The sequence below is a fragment of the Diabrotica undecimpunctata genome, chromosome 3 (genome assembly GCF_040954645.1).
Source record: "Diabrotica undecimpunctata isolate CICGRU chromosome 3, icDiaUnde3, whole genome shotgun sequence".
NCBI lineage: Eukaryota > Metazoa > Arthropoda > Insecta > Coleoptera > Chrysomelidae > Diabrotica > Diabrotica undecimpunctata.
Genome location: NC_092805.1, coordinates 102,247,714 through 102,273,011, shown reverse-complemented (window position 1 = coordinate 102,273,011; position 25,298 = coordinate 102,247,714). Strand labels below are relative to the sequence as shown.

Genomic DNA, 25,298 nt, shown 5'->3' with positions numbered 1-25,298 from the left:
CTTTCCTGTCTTCTCTCGGCCACAGTAAGGTTTGGGCCTCTTCTCTCATAAAGCCATTTTCTTTCCACCGCCAAAACATGCAACCGAACACATCCAGTGACAGTCCATAAAGCTGCCGCAGACAGAGTCCTGTAATCGCATGCCACTCGCAACAGACTTGTTCTGTCCACTCGTGTCATAAGACTCCTATAGGCCGTTATTTCTACCGCCTCGCTCCAGACTGGTGCCGCGTAGAGGACGATCGACTGTACAATACCGTGTAAGACCCTCTTCCTTTCGGATTTGGGTCCTCCAATGTTCGGCATCACCCTCTCCAACGCAGCAGCACTATTCGCAGCTTTCCGGACCACCTCCCGCACGTGCTCCCCCCATTTTCCATTCTGGTGTAATGTCACTTCTTGAATTAACTAATTAATTAATTAAGTTAATTTCCCAAATTAACCTGGAATGAGCATATTATTAATTGCAATAACAACTGTGAAAAAAGTTTCAATATTCTTAAGGCCGTTAATCGATACAATCGGGGAGCAGACCCGAAAATAAACTGGTTATTTTACAGAGCATATTCCAGATCAATTTTGGACTATGGAAGCTTTCTTTCGGATCAGCGACAAAATCTCGTCTGATTAAATTGGATCGAATACAATACAAAGCCTTAAGATTAGTCCTAGGAACCCTCAAATCTATTCCTACACCAGCCCTTTTAGCAGAATGAAACGAGCTACCTTTACATCTAAGGCGTTTATTTTTAACACAAAACTTTATTCTTAAATGCAGTTTAATAATCGAAACAGCTTGTTACAAAAATATCTTGTCTCTCTGTTGAAAATCTAACAAATAAATAGTGGGCAAACAAAAACTCTAGCTATTGCTTCTCCAATCTATCACAATGTCCATTCAATGAAGAACGGATTTCATTTTTTGACTCTAATTATGACATACTATATGAATATAAACCTATTGTAGTAATTCCTTCACATAGTTTAATTATTCACGAAGATCATAGTACAGGATAAGCTGGAAGACTAACCACTCTTGTAAAATTTATACCGATGGCTCAAAATCGTCTGCTGGTGTTGGCCATTGCCGTTTACATAGACAATATTCAGGATTATTTTTAGTTAAAATTATAATCAGATTGCTTTATATTCACAGCTGAATTGGTAGCAATTGTCAGGGCATTGAATTGGATAATTAACAGCAAATTATATTTCAAACAGTATATAATTTTATTCGACTCACAGGAGGACGACCTCCTCGCATTGAGATACTTCTCTAAACACATATATATCAACAAACTAATTCTAGAAGCGCTTGAACAGCTAAGGATCCTTTAGTTCTCTAGAAGAGTTGTTAGCTTTGTGTGGGTAAAAGGTCACTTTAATATTCCAGGCAATGAAAAAGTAAATCGTCTAAATAAAGACGTTACTTTAGTAGGTATAGAATGCTACGAGTTTCCCAAATGGGATACAGCGACGCAGAAACATGTTAGACTTAATTGGGAAATTAAGTGGCAATCCTTTACTAACAGTAGCAAAATACATACTGCAGTATATATCGAACTCTTTCATCTGCTTCCCCAAATGAGAGAAGCTGATTTCCATCTCTCGGAAAATTTATATCATATGCCTTTTGGACATGCTACAGTGAACACATACCTCTACAAAATAAAACTTTCGTAAACAGATACATGTGAATGTGATCGCAGTTTTGATGACCTTAACCACTGGATGTTAATATCGGTATAACCAAGAAGTCATACAATTTTTATTTCAATCCATCTCCCAACAAAAAATCATACTGCCACAGCACGTTGTTTCTCTTCTCTATTTAAGTAGTCAAATACGGTAGGACTTTAGTTGTAATATTTCCGACTGTCTTTTCTTTTATGTCATTTACCTTTAACCGTTGCTTGTACTGTTTGTTTAAAAAAAAGTCGCTATGAACGGCACCTTAGCGTGAAGCATGTGTCCTCATGTATTCCTTTTTTTACAGTCACCAATAGTGTTTTCAATGGGAATGTTAGGAAATTGAGTGAATGAACGAAATAGGAAATTGTCTGATATGCATTTAAAAAAGTATAAAAGCTAATTGTTTTTACTCATCCAACCAATTGTCTGGATAAATAGGTGTTGAACCTATTTAGCCAGATAGGCTAAGTAGGTTCTAAATAAGTAAATAGGTAAATAAGTATTTATAAGGCCAAAAAACAGTTTTTTTCAGATAAAGACCTATATTATTACTGAGATGTTCCTATAAACTTTTGAAGAAACTTAACCATAACTTTATATTTATAACAGAATCGCTGGCCTTATATTAGAGAAGCCAGCTTTCAGAATTGCATCAAAACATCAGTGAGACTCTCACGCCTGTATAGACCGTCGAATTTCCGACAAAGTTAGTCCACGATGTTATCCCTTATGCTTTTGAGAGTACTGAGAGATGAAATCAAGGAGAATAAAATATGTGAAAGCTGTGTGGTTTCCTGTGGAACTGTTCTCGAAAATTGATTTTTTTAAGCATTGTTTCTCTTATGCCATCGATATAGGACTACTTAATCGAGGAGGAGAATACTGTATGATTGTTTTAAAGAAGGTAAGTGTAAGTATTATATGTTTATATATAAGCCCATCTGACCCTCTTAACACCTTTTTAACATCTTTAGATGTACTTCTGGAAAGTGTTGGTATAGAGAGACCTATTGTCTTGGCAAGTGTCTTCAAAGTAAAATTTTGTACGAACAATATAAATACAACTAAGGTATAAGGTATAAGGTATACAACTGGGTTTCTCAGACTACAAAGGACAACAGGTTGGTTTTTCATTGCACCAAGTAGATAAATATAAGGAAGAAAAAATTACTGTTGGGCCAATTACAGAGAGAGGTATATTTATGTTTTATAATAGGATATCTGAAATAAGTTGGGACTTTGTGAATGTAAGAGAAATGGATGTGAATAAGAAGTTTAACAGAGTTATGAATGTTCTGAAAGAAGCTTATTTGGAATCTTTCCCAGGGAAGAGGTATTAGATAAGTACTAATCAAACTAAAGACTTTAAAATGCAATACAAAATTGCGATACAAAATGCAAAAATCATGGCAAATAACTACATCATCAGAAATTCTAGTAATCCACTAAAGTTTATGTGGAAAATCATAAACGAACATCGTGGTGTTAAAAATACTAGACAAATTAATATCTGCATGAAAGAACAGGTTTTTCCATCTATTCTTAAAAAAGCAATAATTTGAACAATCTTCAAAAAAGGGGGTTTACACCTCCAGAAAATTATCGGCCAATCACACTGCTGTCAATTATTTCGAAAATTGTGGAAAAGTGCATTACAAATAGTAGATTTTTTTAAAGTCAATGGTTTTCTGAATGTCAATTTGGTTTTCGCAAAAATAAAAATACAATTTTAGATATTTTAAACCTTATATATTACAGAGTCATTTTATAAGCTTCAATTAAACTCAGTCATTTTATGAGACTTGAGCAAGGCTTTTGACTGGAGAAAATGGAGAAATTAAAAAAATAAAATTTTCGAGAGTATTGAGCTCATCATATCTGAAAGATAGGGTGCAGGTTTTGAGGGTTGGTGGGGTGTTGTCAACAGAGAATGCGTTAACTATTGAAGTACTCCATGGTTTAATACTACAGTTATGTAGTACCAACCTATTTGTACTGCAGTACAAATAGATTGGTTCTGAACAACAATAAAACTAAACAATTGATTTTTACAATGACAAATGTTGGTGATATGAATGATGGAGTCAGAGAGATTAAGGTTTTAGGAGTTTCTTTGGGCCCAAAATTACAGTGGGGTTCACATATAAATAACTTGTGCAAAAACCTAAATAAAAATCTCTTTATTTTGAAAAACTTTTTAAAATGTGTTTCACTATAGACTTTATTAACTAAATATCACTCCATATTCCACTTCCATTTTTCATACTCTATCCTTGACTGGGATCATGCAGCTGAAACTCACAGAGTATTTGGTCTACAGAGAAAGGCAGTGAAGATTCTTGCTGGTTTGAGATTTAAAGAGGCCTGCAGTCAGGCTTAAGAAAGATGTGAATTTTTACTGTACTTTAAAGTAGCTTTAACGTCAGGTTAAGAAACTGCGGAAGAACATTTAAATATTGAAGACTGTGTTCTGGTGCTAGCAAAACGGAAGTATGCTGTTTTCATCCCAATAAAAAAATGGTACACAGAAAATTAAGCACCACGCTCCAATATAAAACAGAAATACCTCAATAATCAATATCCTAAATACCTACGAATTACACTAGACCATAATAAGTATATACGTTAAGAAATACATCAAAAAAGTCTCTGCCAAATGTTAAACAAGAAACAATATTATTCAAAATCATCGTGGGGCAACTTGTGGTTCTGCTACTAGTCTGCGATGTTCAGCGATGGCCTAGTGTAATCTGTAGTCTAATATTGTACACCTGTATGGATATGGATGAACATCAATGGCTTTCAGTCCTATCACGAGTAACTTCACCTTATATCGGCCAAAAAAGTGCACTAGTAAAAGAACATAAAAATATTACTATTTACCCTGTCTTGCACCAAGGTACTCACGACAGAACCACAAAAGTATATAGTATAATATATTTATATAGTTGAAAATCTGGATTGAACAAAATCTTTTTTTCCTTAAAAGAACAAATTTATTAAGTAATTTTCTTATATAATAAAAATAATTAGTTATATTTACATACTTTAAAATAAAAATCGATAGATCGAATTATTTTCTTTTATAAACAAATTTTGATAAACAATAACAATGGCAAGAACAAAAAATATTAAATTAGAAAGTATTAAATTAGGTTTTAGTAAAATATATGAAACAATTGTCAATTTAGTTTTCTATGTGACAATTTATTCTTCTTCTATTTATGTGTCATCTTCCTATAGCCTGTAAAGATTATAGGAAAAGGCACATAGGCTTTACTTAACACTGTTTTCATTTTTACATTTATAATCACAATCTTACTCAACTGGTTCTAGGATTTGATTTGAATCCTAAGACATGGGTGAAATTAAATATAATTCGTACCGCTGTGCTGACGTGGTAGCAAAGTGGGTTAAGATTCTAGATTGTGAGTATTGCCGTGAAAGACAAACCATACAATTCTGTTAAGTTACTTCTGAATGCCCTGAAGATTATTGAAATTAGATATGCCTTGAAGATATTAGATTGACTAATATCTATTGAATAAGATATTGAATACCTAAGATGTTAGACGTTTTTATCTCCATTTTCACCACAATATACATTGATTAATTGGTACAATATTTATTCAAAACAGATATTGAGGGTACCATGCATGTCCCAATTTAAGTATGGTTATGGTAGTGCACCAACAACATAAGTTACTTATGCTGAACATCGCAGTAAAAAGCGAAAAGAAAACCAAAATATTGGAAAGGTCCACAAAAAAAATATAGTGGATATTAAAAGATAAGAAAGAAGCTCTATTGTGTATGTATGTGAACATACGTACACATACACATACAACTTGAAAAAATATAGCTAGTATTGTTAGAGATATTGAAATATTAAATATACTATTATAATACTTGAACAAGTTTGAGAAATCTCAAATGTATTTTGAGAACGATTTCCGAATTGGAAACTGAAACGTTTATAATCTTATTTAAACCTTTAATTGTGGCTTATTTCCAATAAAATAGTATCTACTTTAAAATGCCACAAGAAAATAGCTTCAGAACAATATTGAGAAACCTCAGTAAATAGGTTTGAGAACCTGTTGACATTATAGGAGCTCATTTCGCACACCTTCTATAATAAAAATAACAATTTCTTTATTTAACATTTTTATTCTTTTGTGTGCTGCTTTAACCCTTTCGCTCATGGTGTACTACATATAGTACACCGACTAGAAGTGCACTTTTGTAATGCTAAATGAACGATTTCTGCTGCGTGGTGCTATCTATAGCTTAATAGCAGATTTACCCAGTTAGGCACCAAAATGGTAGCCAATAACGATGTCTGTAGTTCTAATAGTTTTAGTACCAGTTGACAACCTCGTGTCCTGAGAAACGGTTGCTTTCTTTATTTCCTAATTTTCGGTTTCCTAATTTTTGCAGTAAAAACGATTGAAACGTAAGCGATTAATTTTTTGTTACAAGTTTATACTTTGTTTTATTGACTTAAATATTAATTATTAACCAATACATCTTTTTTTATCGTAAACACAACGTATTTTTCAATGTACTACAAATAGTATACGGTGGCACAAGGGATATTTAAGTTGTACTATTACTAGTACAATTTGATTCAAAGAAAAACCTCAGCTACTTACTTTTTTTAATTTTTTTGCAGATATATACTTTTAAAAATGAGTAAATATAACAAAAATAAGCCATTGAGTAAAAAAGAAGAATAAGAGTATGAGTTGATAGAGGTTGAACTTTCTGATGTGGAAGAGTTCTGTGATGAAGAGACTGATGAGATATTGACGTTCGAAGATCTCCAGAGAGACGACGGAATTATCAGTAAGATCATCAACTAGTTATTTTTGCTTATCTGATAAATTAATTTTAGGTAATGATAATGATACTAACAGTAAAGTAAATGATTTGGAGGCAGAAATTTCTGAAAGTGTCACTTCGCAAAGCACAGCACAACAACGATGATACTACTTCTCAAGATCTACTAACAAGCAAACTAGGACGTAAACAGTTAATGGAGGAGTTTTTGAAGACACATGATTTAACGAAAAAAAAAAAACAAAATAACGTGGCGAGAAGATGTAAAATACATAACGCCCACTACTATACAATGGGCACAAAAAACAGAGGCAAATCTTATAAATCTAAAATAACCAATAGATTTTTATAAATATTTTGATGACACCTTGTTTAATACTATGGTTATATACACAAATCTTTATCACCAGCAAAATAATACACGCTTTGAGAATACAAATATCAATGAAATAAAAAGATTTGTGGGCATTCATATTATTATGGGAAACCTAAGTTATCCTCGTATAAGACTTTATTGGGATAGCAAACTTTGTGTAAATGTTGTTAAAAATAATATAGGGTACAACAGATTTTCAAAATTACGAACCCATCTACATTTTACTGATACCAATGAACTAAATGACACTGATAAATTTTGGAAAGTTACAATTCTTTACGACAAAATACGACAAAGGTGTATGCAAATATCACTTGAAACAAAATTATGTATTGACGAACAAATTATTCCGTTCAAGGGACAGTTGTATTGTATGCCTTTTGTGGAAGTTCCGGTTTTCTTTACCACTTCGTTTTATACCAAGGTCCTACTAAAGAACTAAATTCCCTTCATCAACAAGTTTTTGGTCAAAGTGCAGCTGTCGTAATAAAACTTACTGAAAGAATAACCAATCCAAACCATCAGCTTTATTTCGATAATTATTTTTCTAATTTCCAACTATTGCAGGCATATTTATGCCTCCTGTACTGCCAGAGCAGAACGTTTGGCAAAACCTTAACTTTTACCAGATAAGCTAATAGCTAAAAAAGAACGAGGATTTTCACAAAAAAATCATTAGTAATGATAGACAAGTCATAATGACTAGATGGTTAGATAACAAATGTGTAAACATGGCCTCAAATTTTCAGTCAAAAGGAGAAGATACTTGCAAGAGATGGAGCAAAACAGAAAAACAGTATTTTATGGTGCCTCGACCAGAAGCTATAAAACATTACAATGCCAGTATGGGAGGCGTTCACAAATTAGATTTTTTGATTTCTATATAAAGAACTTTCATAAGGTCTAAAAAGTAGACCCTAAGAATGTTTACACATGCTTTTGATTTGGCATGCTGTAACACATGGCTGGAATATCGAAAAGAAGCAAAGTTCCTCAATATAGCCCAAAAAGATACTTTTGACCTATTTCATTTTCGTTTGTATATTGCAGAAGCGCTCATATATTGTGGACAAATGGGTAAGAAGGTTGGAAGATTATCTTCAACTGATAATTGACCCAGTTGATCTCCTCCACCTAGCAAAAATGGAGTCAAGAATATGGACCTATCAGAGAAGTTCGATTAGATGATATAGGACACTTTCCTGACTTTGACGATAAACCTATAAATTCCCAAACCAGGTGTAAATTGCCAAAATGTGCTGGAAAAACACACATTTTTTGCATTAAATGTAAAGTACATCTATGTATCCAAAAAACACAAAATTGTTTTTTATTGTACCTCTCAAAGTAATGTAAAAGAAATTTTAATACATTCAAATAAAACATGCTTAAATTATTTTTTTTTACCTTTGGCTCACAGTGTACTACGGGTAGCACATTTTATATGTCAGCTGTCAACTGAGATATTTTATTTTTTTTGCTACAAAAAATCTTTAAAAAAATCAATTATTTCATAGTGCACATTAAAAAATGTTTATCTATAAAAACAAAAAGTCATGACTGAAAGGGTTAAGATGTTTGTAAATAGTAAAATAAATAAAAATAATAAATTTAATGCATGAAATTTCCCTTTTTCCAATAAAATTAAAAATATCTCCAAAACTTTTAAGTGTAGCAATAAGATAATCCTTAGGACAAATTAAACTACATTGACTTAAGTTTATGATGGTGATATAAAATATAGGGTGATGTATTTAAAAATATTTAGCAAATAATAAGTTTGTGTTTGACTTACGACTTATAATCAATTATTTTTATGAAATTTGACTGCAAAATCATTTGTAGCAATTATACAGAGGGTTAAACTTATTACTAATTTTGTTGAAAGGTGTTATTGGAACTAATTTTAAAATGTGAAGCTTACAGCTGTATAACGGACTTTGTCTCAAAAGTTTATCACCCTTTATATATATATATATATATATATATATATATATATATATATATATATATACGATGGCAAAAAGTTTTATTAAAACGAGGTTATAAAAATGTATATATTTATTTACCTAAAATAAAAGTTTCTATTTACAAAATGTATAGTACAAAATTCACACATTATAAAATAAAATACTAATCAGTATGGCAAGCTAGCATCCTCTCTCTTAATATCTATATCCGTCCGGTCCTCGCTGTCCCGAACCTGTTCCTGGAGTACCGTAAAGTCCTGATGGGGCACCTCCTGCTCCACCTCTACTTCCACCTGCTCCGCCACTGTATCCACCTAAAATGAATTAAAAAAATTTGTGTTTATATGATTAAGTTTTACAGCATGGTTTAACCTCATTTAATAATTCATTGATTTACCTCTTCCACCTTGACCAGCACCTCCAGAATAACCACCTCGTCCTCCCTGGCCACCACCTCCAGTATATCCACCTTGTCCTCCTTGTCCTCCTGAATATCCTCCTTGTCCTCCTTGTCCTCCTGAATATCCTCCTTGTCCTCCTTGTCCTGCTTGGCCACCAGAATAACCTCCTTGTCCACCTCCCGAATATCCTCCTTGTCCACCACCTGAGTATCCACCTTGCCCACCTGAATATCCACCTTGACCTCCTGAATATCCACCTTGACCTTCATCTGCACCAGGTTTGTATTGTCCATCATCAACGATTCCTCTGGCTTCATCAGCGAGGTTTTGATCAATAGCTCTTTGGATTTCTGGTGGGATTGGGGGAGGTGTTGGAAGATGAGCGCCTTGGGGTTGGAAACCATTTTGATCAGCAGTGTATGATACTTGGATTTGTTGACCATCGGGAGATGTGTAACTGAATGAACCTTAAAGATAAACATATTTTTTTACAAATCTGCAGAAGAATTTATTTCATGTAAGTATGACTCCGTACATGTGTGAAGCAATAAACAATAACATTGTTGTAAAGAAATTTTCTTGTGGCATTTTAATATAATTTATTATTTTTAATGGGAGTTAGTCAAAATTTTAGTTTAAAATTTATTTTACATTTATTTTAACTTTTTGTAAATATTAACGGTTAAAAGAAAATGCAATTTTTTATCAGTTAAAAGTATAACTAGTAAATCATCATCTGCATTCGTTCACTGTAAAGTATCTATCGAAGACACGAATTTATCTTATCCAGTTGAAATTCTCTATTAGAAAAAATAATATTTTACCTTGAGCCTGAGTACCGTCTCCTCTAGCATCACCACTTTCATCAGCATTGATACCATTTCCAGTTTCGTATAGATAGTTGTAGGTACCATCACCGTTATTGTTATTTTCATAACGAATTATGGGAATTTCAGAACCAGCACCTGGTCTGCCGCCAGCCCCACCAGCGCCGCCTGCTCCACCTAAAAAGAAAATAATGTTACATTTAAACTGTTTATTTATTAGAATTAGAAGCGCACATTGACGATTTATCATTTAAAATGTACAAGAGTTAATGCGAGCTATGTCTTATATTTAATTTTACACACTTTATAAGTATTAGCTAACCGTAACTGTATCGGTATTGCCAACTGGAAAATCAAAGCAAGGAACAGAGTAGAATGGCGCAGTAAGATTGAGAAGGTTGTGACTCTTTAAGGGCTGTAGTAGGTACCGTGATGATGACAATGAAGTTTTACTGCATTCTACTGTAAGATGATTTAGAACATCTAACGGACTGTTTAAAAACAGAATTAGGATGAGAAATGACATTAATTTTATACATACAACATATATGATATAAACAAAAAGAAGGAAATACTAATCAAGGTCTACCAAATAAAAACATAGAGAAAGAGTGCAAGAACATTTTCGAGTAAAAATAAACACTAAATGACAAAAGCACTAACGCAGAAAAGAAAAAGTGTAAATAAAAACTAAATTGAAGTAAAAGATAAAGCACTAACAAGCTTTAAACATTCAGGAGTCGAATTAAATACGAAGCGGATAGAAAAAGCCAAAATAAAAAAAACGAGCTTTGAAAAGCCACAAAACCTACTTCTAGCTGACTGATTTATTTCTAATATTTCTTATTATTTATTAAAGAAAAACATAAAGATAAATCTTGTACCGATCCGAGAAAGTAGCAATTGAAGATCCGGATGCAACTATGTATTTGTTCAAAGACACACTTACTTCAGAATTCGCTAGACTGCAGATACTTCGATGATCTTGTAGTAAGTATGAGTGATACAGATTGCTAAGAAAAGTCATAGATAATAAAGTGCAAAACAGAAATTGTAAACACATATCACGAAAAGATGGGAGAATGAAGTGGTAGCGGAGACCCAAAACTTGATGACCGACAGAACTTAAAGGAAATCAGCACGTAAATATTTCGCTATGAAACCTAGACCATCCAAACAGCAGATAGAAAACGAATGGATGCAATTAAGATGTGGTGTTGGGGAAGAGAAGAATGTTTTGAATTCTTTGGATAGTACAACAAATGCATCTGTTCTTGCGTAGGTTAACACTCCACAGCGTCTCTCAAGTTTCATATATTCAAAACTAATAACTTTCTTTAAACATATAACACTTGCCGATAAGAAGGAGAGACTAGTACTCCAAGTAATTGAAGTCGAGAAGTAATTGAACACGAACTTCGTTAATGCGGTTCGTGCCACCCAAAATAGGGATAGATGGAAAGACATCCCAGGAAGAAACAGAAAATTGACACTTCGGTTACATTATGCGAAATAGTAAATACCTACTACTATAATTGATTCTACAAGGCAAGATTAAGGACAAGAGAGGCCCTGAAATAGGACGTATATCCTGGTTGGTCAATGGACAGGTCTAACGTTAACTGATCTATTTCGAGCTGTTGTGAATAGAATAAGATGGGTCAATGTGGTCGCCAACATTACTAGAAGGTGTACACCTTTAAAAGAAGGAGGAAACGATACATTCATTATCACTACGTAACTACTAAGATGTATAGATTGGAAGGAGGAGCTAAATGTTAAAAAGCAAACTTTGGCAGAATTGAGAGTTTTAAACTTTTATATTGAGCAGTACTAAATTATAATGGATCAATAGAATCATAGAGAAGATAAGTGTTGGAATTAGGATTTATTGCTAATAGATCAAGCCCGAAGACAATGTCCTCTCCACACACAAGTATTCTAAACAAACAGGAAATTACTCATTACTCACAAAAATACAAATAGTCTTATCATTGCTTATTTTCAAGTTTTTATGCGCTGAACAGTTGATCCAATTGTACACTGTGTTATTAACAACGTCCAAGTGTAATTCCTTTTACATTGTACCAGAATAAACTTACTAAATGAAACAAAACTAGAACCACTAGCGTATACATTATAGTTTAAGTGGACTTCGATTGGAAACTACATGACAGGAATAAAGAAGAAAGAATCCATAGAGCATAGAATATTAACAAATCTATGTCTCCATATGTAGTACAAAAAAGTGAAATATTTTGATTATAAAGAAATTTAAGTTCCGATAAGTAAAAGAAAAAGGGTATAACAATTATCAATAAAATGAATCTATAAGAAATACTTAACTAAACTAAGAAATACGATAAAAATATATTACATTTACAAGTATCGTAACTTATTGAAGGCTTGTAATTTTAAAAATCAGGTCTTCTCTCATCTCTTCGACTTAACCTTGGCCTGTCTCTTCGTTTGCCCACTGCAGGCGTCTTATATTAATTTTAGTAATTGTTACTTTGGTTTCAGCGATTTTTTGTAGTTATTGTATAGCTGGAAGTTGTATCAGTGATATCAGATTTCAATCTAGTTTATTGAGCCAATAGGTATTTTATGAGGACCTCTATATATTAAAAATCTAGTTTTCATAGGTGTTAAAAAACAACAATATCTTAGATACATACATTAGGGCTCGATGTATTAAGATTCTGTATATTAACTATACATATTACTTGGGAACTCTCATCAATGAAACAGGTGACCAAAATCACGAGATAAAAAGGCGTATTGAAATTGCCAGGTCTACCTTTATAAAAATGAAAAAATTATTTTGTAATCGTGATATTAGTATTCAGCTACGAACTAGAATGTTAAAATGCTATGTATTCAGTACTTTGCTTTACTGTGTTGAGGCATGGACTATTAAACAGAAGAATGTTAAAAATCTTGAAAGCTTTGAGATGTGGTGCTATCGCCGTATACTAAAAATAAGTTGGGTGAATAAAATTACAAATGAAGAGGTAATACGCAGAATAAATAACGATCCAAAAGTTATAGTGAATATAAAAAAGAGAAAACTTGAATACTTTGGCCACCTGATGAGAGGACAAAAGTACACATTCCTACAAAATATAATCCAAGTAAAAATCCAAGGACGCAGAAAGCCAGGCCGTAGAAGAATGTCCTGGATGAGAAATTTAAGAGAAAGTGGTTTGGCTGTACCACTAACGAATTATTCAAAACAGCAGTAAATACAATTAGAATCGCCCTAATGATATCCAATCTCCGATAGGAGAGGCCCTCAAAGAAGAAGAAGATATTAACTATCTTTTAGTTTATTATTAGGCAGTGGTTCGAAGGTATTTCATTATTTGCTATTATTATTCTGAGGATTATCTATTCTGATATTATAATTAATAATGTATACCATTTTTTAGTTAGTTAAGAAACTTGTTAACTTGTTAATGGATAGCAATATGTATCTACAAAATTATGAAAGATGAACAAAAAATTATGCGACGCTGACATCAGTATTAAAAGTATTAAAAAACTAATTAGTAACTTAACTAATTGACAAACTAATTAATAAAGATATTAACGGTATTGCAAAATATGCTGTAAATATTCTCATCGATAAATTATTATGTACGTAAGTTTTCTGGAATATATCCAATGAAAAAGCAATTGATGATTAGCTGTAAATTATTTGGATTAAGGCGCATTTGTCAGAGATCATTAAATCATTAATGTGCTATTAATGCACTTAGGCTTATGTATATTACATAAATCTTCATAATACCTCTATAAATATTTCTTATTTAATTTATACAAATTTATATCTATGTATATATATATATATATATATATATATATATATATATATATATTTATACAAAAACAATATTGATTGGGAACTTGAGATACTTGATAATAGATAGGTCTTAAAGTCTTAAGAGTAAGGTGCAGGAATATTCAGTAGTGGGGGAAATATAAGTTTTTATATCCTACTCAAAAACTATATCTCTATAGTCCAGGCGGATTTTTTATGCAATCTCGCGTTGTAAAAGAAAAATCAACTTTTGAAACCAACAGAAGGGCTTTTGAACTTAAGAGGACCAATATATGTACATATGGTTAAATGTGTAAGAAATCCCTTATTAGCCCCAACGTAGTACAGACTAGTATGGGAATGACGATGAAAACTCCACAGACTAGCAGAGCATAACTGTGTCACACTGGTATGACTGCCATGTCATCTGGGAATACACACCAATGAAAGAGGTGACACACTTGCTAGAAGGGGATCAGCTACAAAATACTTTAGTCCAAAGCCGGTCTTTTGGGAGTACCAAAAAGCAACTTTTGAAACCAACAGAAGGGCTTTTGAACTTAAGAGGACCAATATATGTACATATGGTTAAATGTGTAAGAAATCCCTTATTAGCCCCAACGTAGTACAGACTAGTATGGGAATGACGATGAAAACTCCACAGACTAGCAGAGCATAACTGTGTCACACTGGTATGACTGCCATGTCATCTGGGAATACACACCAATGAAAGAGGTGACACACTTGCTAGAAGGGGATCAGCTACAAAATACTTTAGTCCAAAGCCGGTCTTTTGGGAGTACCAAAAAGCACTGTTTGTAATCGGAAGAGAGCCTAGATCCGAACACAACATTTGCCATGTATTTTCCCACTGGGAACATACAGGCCAAAACAGGGAAACAATACAGTCAAGTATGATATGTGAAAATATATATTTGACAAATATATGCTAACATAAACATACACATAAATCAGTCGAGGATCATTACGTGCTTTCTTACTGACCATGAGCATAGAACCTGAAACAGGCTATAGTCATGTTGTTTGCACTATTGCGACGTAGGTACTAAATCGGGAGCGAAAATACTTTTTTGAGACTACCATGTGACTCCACAAATATATGATACCCATCTACTACAACTGTACACGCCAGTACAGGATTCCAGAATACTGAAACATCAATTATAGACATAAAATTAGTGACAAATGCCTGTGTATGATGCAATCAAAAACAGATAATATGTGTTATTTTGATACTTATTTTATATGTAGAAGAAAAATGTAATATCAAAAAATAAAAAAAATTGTTTGTACGAATTAAAAAAGAAGAGGAAATTGTTGTTAATCGTAGAATATAGACAGTATAAGTAACTTGGTCATAAATTGCAATTAAGAACGAGTGACAAGAAGTTCGAAGTAACATTTAATAAGTTGCACCGAACTATGAGGAAGCTGTGGACATTTATGAACCAAATACTGCAGATATCCTTCCACACAGGATACCAAAGGAGAATAGATGCAGACGGAAGAAACGAGACAGGAGTAATAAACTGAATATTAATAATATTAGGGGGTGGCAGCTCAATAAAGGCATGCCATAACCTACTAAAAGTGAAACCTTTTTGAGATCTGACCTATGTAGACAAGAGAAATCCTTAAACTTCCTATAATAAAGTTTCTAGCTTTCATTTAGAATAAGAGACGTTTAGGTAGAATTTAATAAAAGCGTAGAGTTGGGTACAAAGGTCTCATGTCCAATGTAACATAAAAGTAATGCTACGCATAGACAAACAAGATTGAGAACGTACATAAACATTACATATTTCGAAGTAGAATAAAAATATATGAAGGACACAGAAAAGAATAGATCCTCAAAGATAGATCTTCCAAATGATTAAATCAGTCGATGAATGATGTCTTCAGAAGCTAATAAAACAGCGGACATAGAGATCTGAAATTGATGCTTAAAAAATTAAATTGATGCGTAATCAATGGAATAATGTGTCAAAACACAAAGAAATAATAATAAGTAACATCATCTTTAAAAAAAACTGCTATTTAAATGCCAATGCTATAAATACTAATTAATTTCCGCACGATGGAATTCTAAAGTTCATCCAATTTTTTTTAATATCTCTGTATATGTGTGACATCCATCTTCTAGCATATGCAATACAGTAACTTTTAAGTTAAGTCGAAATCTGCATTTTTACGAGCGAATGTAAGCGCCATAAACAAACCCAACAAAAACTTCCATGTAAAACTATAGCAAATGGTACAAATAAATAATAACCTTGTCACTGATAAATAAAAGTTACTTTTTTTATTTTCGTTTAACGTCTTCGAATGATTAAATCAACTAATTTTCTCAACGAATTCTTGATGGGTATTCATCATGTCTTTCAATTCTAAGATCTGATTTGTAGTTTAAGGTCGATCCAAGGTTTGACGATGCAATACTAAAAGTGACTATAGAAGGAAGAAGCAATTTTAAGTGATTTATTGCGTCATTTATTACAGGTTTTTGGAGTTTATGTTTCCCTTTTATATAGATTTATTAATCGATCTTTTGTAATCGGATCTATTAATATTAGAAAGTCTATTAAAATATTTTTATACTTCAATAAAATTGCTATTTTTATTAACTGAGAAAGATGTTTCAATACAAAATCCAAAGTTTTATTTATACTAAATAGAAAATAAGTATCGGTAATAAACTACAATAAATATTGTATTATAACTTTAATAACCTTCATATTTGAGTTTATCAGAATTTATATCGTTATCAACATCATCATCTCTCAGTTTCTAAGTACTCAGTTCCTAGATATATGTCTCCCCAAAGTATTTTTAATTTTAGTGTTCTAACATTCTTTTTGGGTTTTTCATCTCTCTATAATATAGTTCGTGGTCATATTCAATGTAAGATAGCTATTTGATTTAAAATAGCTCTGAGCATAATTATAACTTCTATTTTATTTTGTTTAGATATATATTGATCAGCTTAATGTCACAATTATTGAAAACATTTTTAAAGGTTATACATGCAAGAATATTCAGAAAGTACGAAGCAGATGTGAGTAATAGACAGTGTGGCTTTCGTAATGGATTTGGAACAGTGGAAGCTCTGTATAGTTTCACAACTATTGCTCAAAAATGTCGAGTCCAACAAAAAAATCTTTTCGTCGCATTTATAGACTACGAGAAAGCTTTCGACAAAGTTAAACATAACATTCTCATGGAATGTCTAAAGCGAAAAGGACTCGAGAAAAATGATATTAACATATTGAGAAATCTCTATTAGAACCAACAGACTGTGGTAACATTAAATGGAAATAGCACGGATGCGCAACACATAAATAGAGGTGTGAGACAAGGCTGTGTACCCATTACTGTTTATTGTATACTCCGAAGAGTTATTTACACTTGAAGCACTTGAAAACTAAACAGAAGGGATCAAAATAAATGGTGAGCATATAAAAAACATTCGTAATGCCGACGATACAGTCATTATCACTGAAAGGGAAAAAGACCTGCAGACAAAGACAGGACAAGAAAGACAAAATGAAATACTTTAGAATCTGGGTAACTGAAGATCTAAATCTGAAATCAAAAATTCGATCAAGAATGGAGCAATCAAGAGCAACCTTTTTGCTAGTCTGTCCATCGTGTTGAAGATCTTCCTCTTAGTCTTCGACCTTCCTACCGACCTACCTTTCTTTCTACTCCCAATAGTACCATGGTCCCCGTTCTTTTAGCTGTGTGACCTAAGTAAGTTAGGTATGCTCGGTTTACTTTTTTTAACTGCCTGTCTATATCAAACTCTTCCCTTTTATAGACCCACATTTCGAAGGCTTCGATCTTACTCCTAATAATTTTTTGAGAGTCCATGTTTCAGCTGCATATGTAGCAATGGGAAAAATAAGGGCATTGGTCCACCTGAGCTTACTATTCCTTGTTATTATTCGGCCCTGTCTACCACTTAGAAATTCGCCATTTAGTGTATGTGCGGTAGATTATTATTTACTCTGTCTACGATCATTATTTTTGTTTTTCCGGTGTTGATCTGAAGTCCGAATTCTTCGCTTATCCGGCTTAGCTGTTCTGTGATAGTAATCATTTCTGCGTTTATTGGGTTTTCTTGCGCAACTTAAATAGCTTAACTGTTAAAGTTACCTTTTCATCCTATTTAAGAATAAATTAATAAATATGTATCCTTTACTCGATGAGTGTAGGCTTATATGGCTGGTGTTTGTTAAGGTAAATTTTTATCAAGGTTTATATGCCATATTTTGTCACCAGACAAAACGTCTTTATTATTAAAGACGTTTTGTCTGCTGACATTATCAAAGGCGGTGCATAAAAGAATGTAGACGTTTCTTCATAGAGTCCTGTGAGTCACTAATATTTCTCTAGTATTTCTATGTGTATGATATATATGTGTGATATGACATTAAGCATCTGTATTTCTTTAAAATGAAATTCGGTGGAATCACAACTACATGGGATGCAGTCAATGCCTGGAAGGGACAATAGTTCTCTAGCAGTTTCGAACAAAAACTGTAACATTTTAATATACGATAACAAAGCTTTACCTTTTGATTCTTATTGTTGATCGATGTTGACTATTTGGGTCGATATAGATCACTTGATTCCTCTTGGAGCCATCTTTCACAACGCTTTTTCAACATGTTTTAGCTCTTTTCTTCTCAACTAGGTATGTTTAGACATTCGCGTAGTATGATTCGTAATGTTTGCTATGATTCTTTTTTTATGTTGGATGGTAATTTGAGTTGTTTTAATAACGATTCATGTGTCTCAGTTTTCGGTATACACTGCACCCAAGCTTTACATTTGATGTTCATTTATAATCTTTAACCTAACACTGCAATCGATTTGTTGTTCTCTATATCCTTTGTCGAGAGAGAAGAAAACTCGAATATCTGGGTCACCTGATGAGAGGACATAAATACGCATTACTTCAAAATATAATGCAAGGAAAAATAGAAGAAAAACGAAATCCAGGCCGTAGAAGAATGTCATGGCTGCGTAATTTGAGAGAGTGGTTTGGCTGTACCACTAATGAACTCTTTAGGTCAGCTGTAAACAAGGTCAGGATAGCCTTGATGATTTCCAATCTCCGATAGGAGTGGCACAAGAAGAAGAAGATATTCTTTGTAAACTAAATCCCAAAATTTAGAGAATCTAAATTGCTGTTCGATTTTTTCCATTAAAACGTTCACAATAACCGAGCTTAAATCATCTCTTTTATAGAGCCTATATATATATATATATATATATATATATATATATATATATATATATATATATATATATATATATATATATATATATATATATATATAACAGCTCCTCGGGCCTGGAGGCCCATGGCTTATATTTTCTTCGTTCATAGAAAAATCTTAAGGAAAAAGAAATTAAAATATCATGATAAAAATGAAGCCAACAGGTGAGAAAATGATTCTTCTTCTTCTTTTTTTGGGTTATGTCATTGTTAATTTACCCAGTTAAGATTGGCGTTAGATACTTAGGAAAAGGGTTAATTCCCTATTTACGCATTCAAAAATATAATAAAAGGAAACTCGAAGAACAGCAAAAAAAGTGGCTTGTGGATCTTAAGGTATATAAGATAATAGTAAAAACAAACTTTCGATGTATAAAACTTAAGCATCTGACATTATGGCATTTATTATTCTTATCTATTGAGCAATGTTTACTAAGCAAAAAGAATAATTTGATTTCAAATCATTAAAAAGATATAGATATAGAATACAAAAATAAATTTTTGATTCGAAAAATGTGTATACGCTTATTAAATGTTACTTATAAATATATTTAAAATTAAATTTTTAAATTTATACACTTACTGTATGCTCCACCAGCACCTCCATATCCACCGCGACCTCCAGCACCGCCGCCGCCTCCTTGGTATCCGCCTGCACCCCCTTGGTACCCGCCTCCACTACCTCCTTGATATCCTCCTCCACTACCTCCTTGATACCCTCCTCCAGTACCACCTTGATAGCCTCCTTGACCAGCACCTCCTTGATAACCACCTCCTGCACCGCCTTGATAACCACCGCCTGCGCCTCCTTGGCCTCCTTGATATCCACCTCCGGTACCACCTTGATAACCGCCGCCTCCGCCACCGCTAGGGCCTGGCGCTACGGCTCCTGGGTAACCACCTGGTCCACCACCACCTGCGTTACCGCGTCCTGGAGGTAGGTAGTCGAGGCGGGCACATGCTGAAATGCCGATTAAGGCAAGAACCAGGACTGCCTAAAATATCAAACACAGTATTACATATAGAAGAATATTATAAGCAAAGAAATATTTACTCTAATATAAAAAAAACATTCGAAAAATGTACGGAATACAAGACTTTAAGTTCAAAACTACCAGGTTGGAAAACCATCTATATGAAAAGAAACATTCGAAAAATCTACGGAATACAAGACTTTGAGTTCAAAAATACCAGGTTGGAAAACCATCTGTACGAACAACAAAAAAATACTCAAAAGTAAGCAAGGAAACCAAGCGGTGCACTTAAGGACACATGACAAGAAAAGCAGTGTTCAATATCAAAAACGGGGCAAATAACAGCGAGAAAGAGAAACTAATGAAAAGGTAAAAGCATCAATTTTAAGAGCTTTTATACCCAGAAAACGAACAAAACCAAAAAGAAGTAATAATTTATCAGACAGTAAAACAACTAGTTGAGGAACCAACATTGAAAGGAACTATATACATACGTCATAAATCTCTGAAAAATAACAAAGCGCCTGGCACAGATGGAATAACTGCATAATTGTCAAAGAAAGGTGAGCATGTCCATCAACTAATCTGCCGGATATGGACACTAGAGTCATCCCAGAGGATTGGAAAGTAGGAATCATATTTCCTACATACAAGGGGGAGACAAACGACTCTGCGAAAATTATATAGGTATAACAGTGCTAAATGTCGCCTACAAGATATTATCAGAAATTATATACAGCCGTCTTGAATCATTTTATAAAGAAATAATTGGTGGTATAAATGGTGTAATGCACATACATATATTAAGAGGCAAGAAGATCACGTGGACGACATCGACTGCAGTGGCGAGATATTATAGCAGGAAACATTAAAGCTATTGGCATTGGGAATGGGATTGCTCAAAACAGAGAGGAATGGAGGCATGTTGTTAAGTCGGTTAAAACCCACGACGGGTTGTAACGTCACGTAAACAAACAAACATGGTAGTCACCCACGTTCCCTAGAAACATGGCGCCCTAAGAAGAAGATAGTACTTCTTTTGTTTTAAAAATGAAATAATAAAGTTGAAAATAGAGAAAACCAAATAATGGAATAAGCAAATAACCTTTTAAATGCTTAGTAATGACTTTAATGGAAATATAAATTCAACAAATTTAAAATATTAAGTGAATAAAAAAAGTATATTCACACACTATGTTATTGACACCTAGAAAATGTGTCAAAGGAACATTTAAATAAAAAGGTGACATAAATACTGTAATATAATACAAAGGAGAATAATAACGAGAGATTCTTACCAATCTTATGACCTATTTTAATAACGCCAAGATATTACTACTGAGAGCGACTACCAATAGAACAATCATAAAAGGAGAGAATGAAAATATTCTACTGGTATATTGGACAACGTGTATGCTCAATTATTATGCCCATATAAAATCAGAAAAGAATAGTTTCCATTATAGCTTCTTATATAATAAGTAATATTACTATCCTTAAAGAAATAATATAAAAAAATTAAAAGTTGTTGTAAATAACTAGCAAACATCTTTAGGACAGTCTGTATGGTATAAACTGTCTTCCCCAATGTTTTCTAATAACTAATCGGTTCAACCTATAACACTAAATTGTTCTTACTTGTTGCATGTCACAGTATATCACTCTCACTTCGTAATGATACCGTTTTGGCCGAAAGCTCTTATTATATTATCCAACTCCCACTCGAATCATTCAAAGATGCATTTACACCCATTGCACAAATCATCCTTCGCCGAGGGCTGTTCGGTTCATCATATTGGTATAACGTTTCAAGCTTAATCACTTCATGATTGGTATTGTTTGAGGATCATTAAACCAAAGATTGGCAGATAAGTTTTTTGTTCTGATTTAAAACGGATCGATTGATGAGAAATAAGTGATCTTTCAAATGGCCTGTTGTGAAGCTTTTATGTAAATGTTACTCAATATTTTCACTTCCTCGTAATATAAATATTTTTCATAAAACAGTATAAAACACAGCTAGTACAGGTAAGAATAATGTATCTACAAGGAAATGGGTAACAAATAACAAACAAATAAGAAAATTAAGGAATGCTAATATTTAGGATTTATGAAAAATAATCACCAAAAAGACAAAACAAATACACAATAATCACAATAGGTAGAGTAAACCAATAACTGTAATATATTTTAAATTAGAATTATTACAATTATCAATAGCAGTCAAATATGAAATTGAACGATAGCATACTATTTTAAAAACAGAAAAAAGCAAAAAACTATATCTATACTTAAATGTTATGTATTTTCCACTCTTCTAAGTTATCGAGGTGAGAATCCTACCAAAACAGGCACTAATAAAATATCAGCAAGCGATGTGTATTTTTATCGCAGGATGACAAAGCCTAGGCTAAAGACAAAAAATTCTTTGATGAGAGATGATAAGTACCGTATTCTTCAGGTTTTATGCAATACGAACTAAAAAATACGCAGCGTGTCGAGTAGACGACGATCTTTAGTTGAAAAATATTGAAGATTGAACTGGCAAAACCGTTTAAGTGTTTAAAACTGTTTAATGCCGCTGTTAACAAATTTTCTACTAGAATTATCGTTAACATATACTGAGTATATGGTACTACAAGGAGAAGAAGAAATATACTATGTATTTTTCACTCTGCTATGTCATCGAGGTGGGAACCCTACCAGAACAGGCACTAATAAAATATCAGCAAGCGAAATGTAATTTTATCGCAGGATAACAGAGAATAGGCTAACGACAAAAAATTCTTTGATGAGAAATGATAAGTACCGTATTCTTCAGATTTTATGCAAGATGAACTAAAAAATACGCAGCGTGTCGAGTAGACGACGAATTTTAGTTGAAAGATATTGAAGGGTGAACTGGCAAAATCGTTTAACAGTTAAAAACTAATGCCGCTGTTAACAAATTTTGGATTAGAATTATCGTTAACATATACTAAGTATATGGTACTACAAGGAGAAGAAAAAATATACAAACCATAAAATAGTGTTAATATATTAAAATTTTGTGGACAGAGAATAGCTAGATCATTGATGATGATAGCGAAATACACATTGAGGATAAACAAGTAAAAAACTTGTTCCAACAAAGTAAGAAAATAAGACCAAGATGTACATGAGCTCATCGATTTGTAGCAGATAATATAGCAATTTCCTAAACCATATATTTAAACACAGATATATTTAGGTAAATATTATTTTATAATCCTTAGCGAAAGATTTTTAGCAAGAGTGTAATAAATCTGAATATAAACGAAAAGACGGAAACTGCATTTTACGAAAAAAAAAAAAAAGAAGAACCTTAGTGTCTGTAGAACAGAACAACATAGAGTAAAACTTTTACTAAGAAGACATTGAAACAATTATATGTAATACAGGTCTAAAAAATAAAAATTATACATTTAATCAAACGATACTTGATACGGAAAGCATAGAAAATGATAACTTTTATTTAGTCTCTCATTTGCATTTTTTTATTTACAAGAAATGGGACATTTTTTTTACAAAATAACACAAGAAAAAGTTGTAACATCCAGAAATTATTAAAATTAAGCAAAATATCCACATATATGTTTCATACATATATGTGCATGTGCATGTTCAAAACTAAAACTTCAACTTATGAAAACTTAAGGGACGACAACTAAAAAATTTTCCAGTAACATACAGTAAAAAATATGCTAATATAGTGCATTTATTGGTGATTATGTTCAGAAAAATTTAAACGCGAAAATTCTCTCAAAGTTATCAAGTCGTATATTGTATTCCAGTAAAAGCATATGATCTGAACAGTGAACCAAAGACACAATCAAAATAAGGTTTACAAATATGGAAATTATGTAAATACTACTCGAAAAATATAATATGTAACGTATGGCAAGGGTCTCTTTTCCGCATTCGTGTAAGCCAACATTTGAGTACATCTTTACGGAAAAGTTTTACCTACTTACCACACATATTACAGCATATATTTTTTAGTTAATATAATAAGCACTTGTCTGTCGGAAATAAAATTAGAATGTGATGTCGGTTTTTGCTCCCGCGCACAGTTCACTCTCAAGCACTTCACTAAGAACAAAAACAATACAATAATAAATAAATAGCTGACTAAATTAAAAAATGAGATATGTGTGTTCTTACTTGTCTCATGCTGGAGTATATTGCACTCTTGTACAGTGTAATGAGAAGATTTGGCCGAAAGCTTTTATAATATGACTCCCACTGAATTTGACTTAGAAGATGCACTCAGATGCATTGCAGAAATCTTCGCCGATCGCCCTCGAGCGATTTTGTTTATTGTCGGCGTATTTCGAACGCTTAATTACTCTACATATTGTCGAAAAGATTGACATAAATCGGTCGATATTATAGGCCGCCTCTTTGATAAACACAAAAGACAAGACGATTACAGACACTCCTGCACGATTCTGTAATCAGATAGGTGATATATTACAAGGGTTTTAGTTTTAACTGTGAAAGCTTGTATATTTTAGTGTTTAATTTACTGGTTTTTTAGTTAAAAAGTCTTTGTTTATTTTATTTATAATCTTTTTGTATATTTTTGTCCACTCGGTACTTATTTACTTATTCTTTTATATCATTTACAAACTCTTTACCTGAGCTATTTCAATTTTATAAGTATATGAAAACAATATCAAACAAATGGGCAAGATAAAATCCTTCAATAACGTTTCGAATTTTAAATCGGAATCGTTGTAATTATTTTAGATAAAACATATTTATAGGAAAGAAAATTTCATTAATTATTTATAAGCCGAACCGGGGCAAATGTGATATATAATTTCTCTACATATGGTAAATATAAAACTGTATGTTAAAATTTTAAACGAGTCGATTCTATTTTTTACAAACAGAATCTGTGGTTAAATCACAATACACATATAAATTACGAAAAAAATATAAGTCTTATTATTTTTGTAAACAAAAAAAATCGAATATAAGTCCATTGATTTACACTTCAGGGGCAAATGTAAACTACTAACGTTTTCTAGATTACAGGATGTAATATAATAGTCAGGGTAAGTGT

General features: G+C 32.6%; 1 protein-coding gene across 2 annotated transcripts; it reads right to left on the bottom strand.

Moving 5' to 3' along the window:
• Nucleotides 1–8,952: 8,952 nt before the first annotated feature.
• Nucleotides 8,953–24,496, bottom strand: LOC140435939 (uncharacterized). Of its 2 annotated transcripts, none has more exons than XM_072524649.1 (5): nt 24,392–24,496; nt 19,819–20,230; nt 10,105–10,284; nt 9,277–9,747; nt 8,953–9,193 (listed from the first exon to the last, which is right to left on the bottom strand). In XM_072524649.1, exons 1-5 carry the CDS (start codon nt 24,398–24,400, stop codon nt 9,075–9,077), a joined length of 1,191 nt encoding a protein of 396 aa, XP_072380750.1. In that variant the 5' UTR covers nt 24,401–24,496; the 3' UTR covers nt 8,953–9,074. The 2 variants fall into 2 exon arrangements, with proteins under 2 accessions (XP_072380750.1, XP_072380751.1); XM_072524650.1 differs by lacking the exon at nt 24,392–24,496 and adding an exon at nt 21,848–21,990.
• Nucleotides 24,497–25,298: the final 802 nt, after the last annotated feature.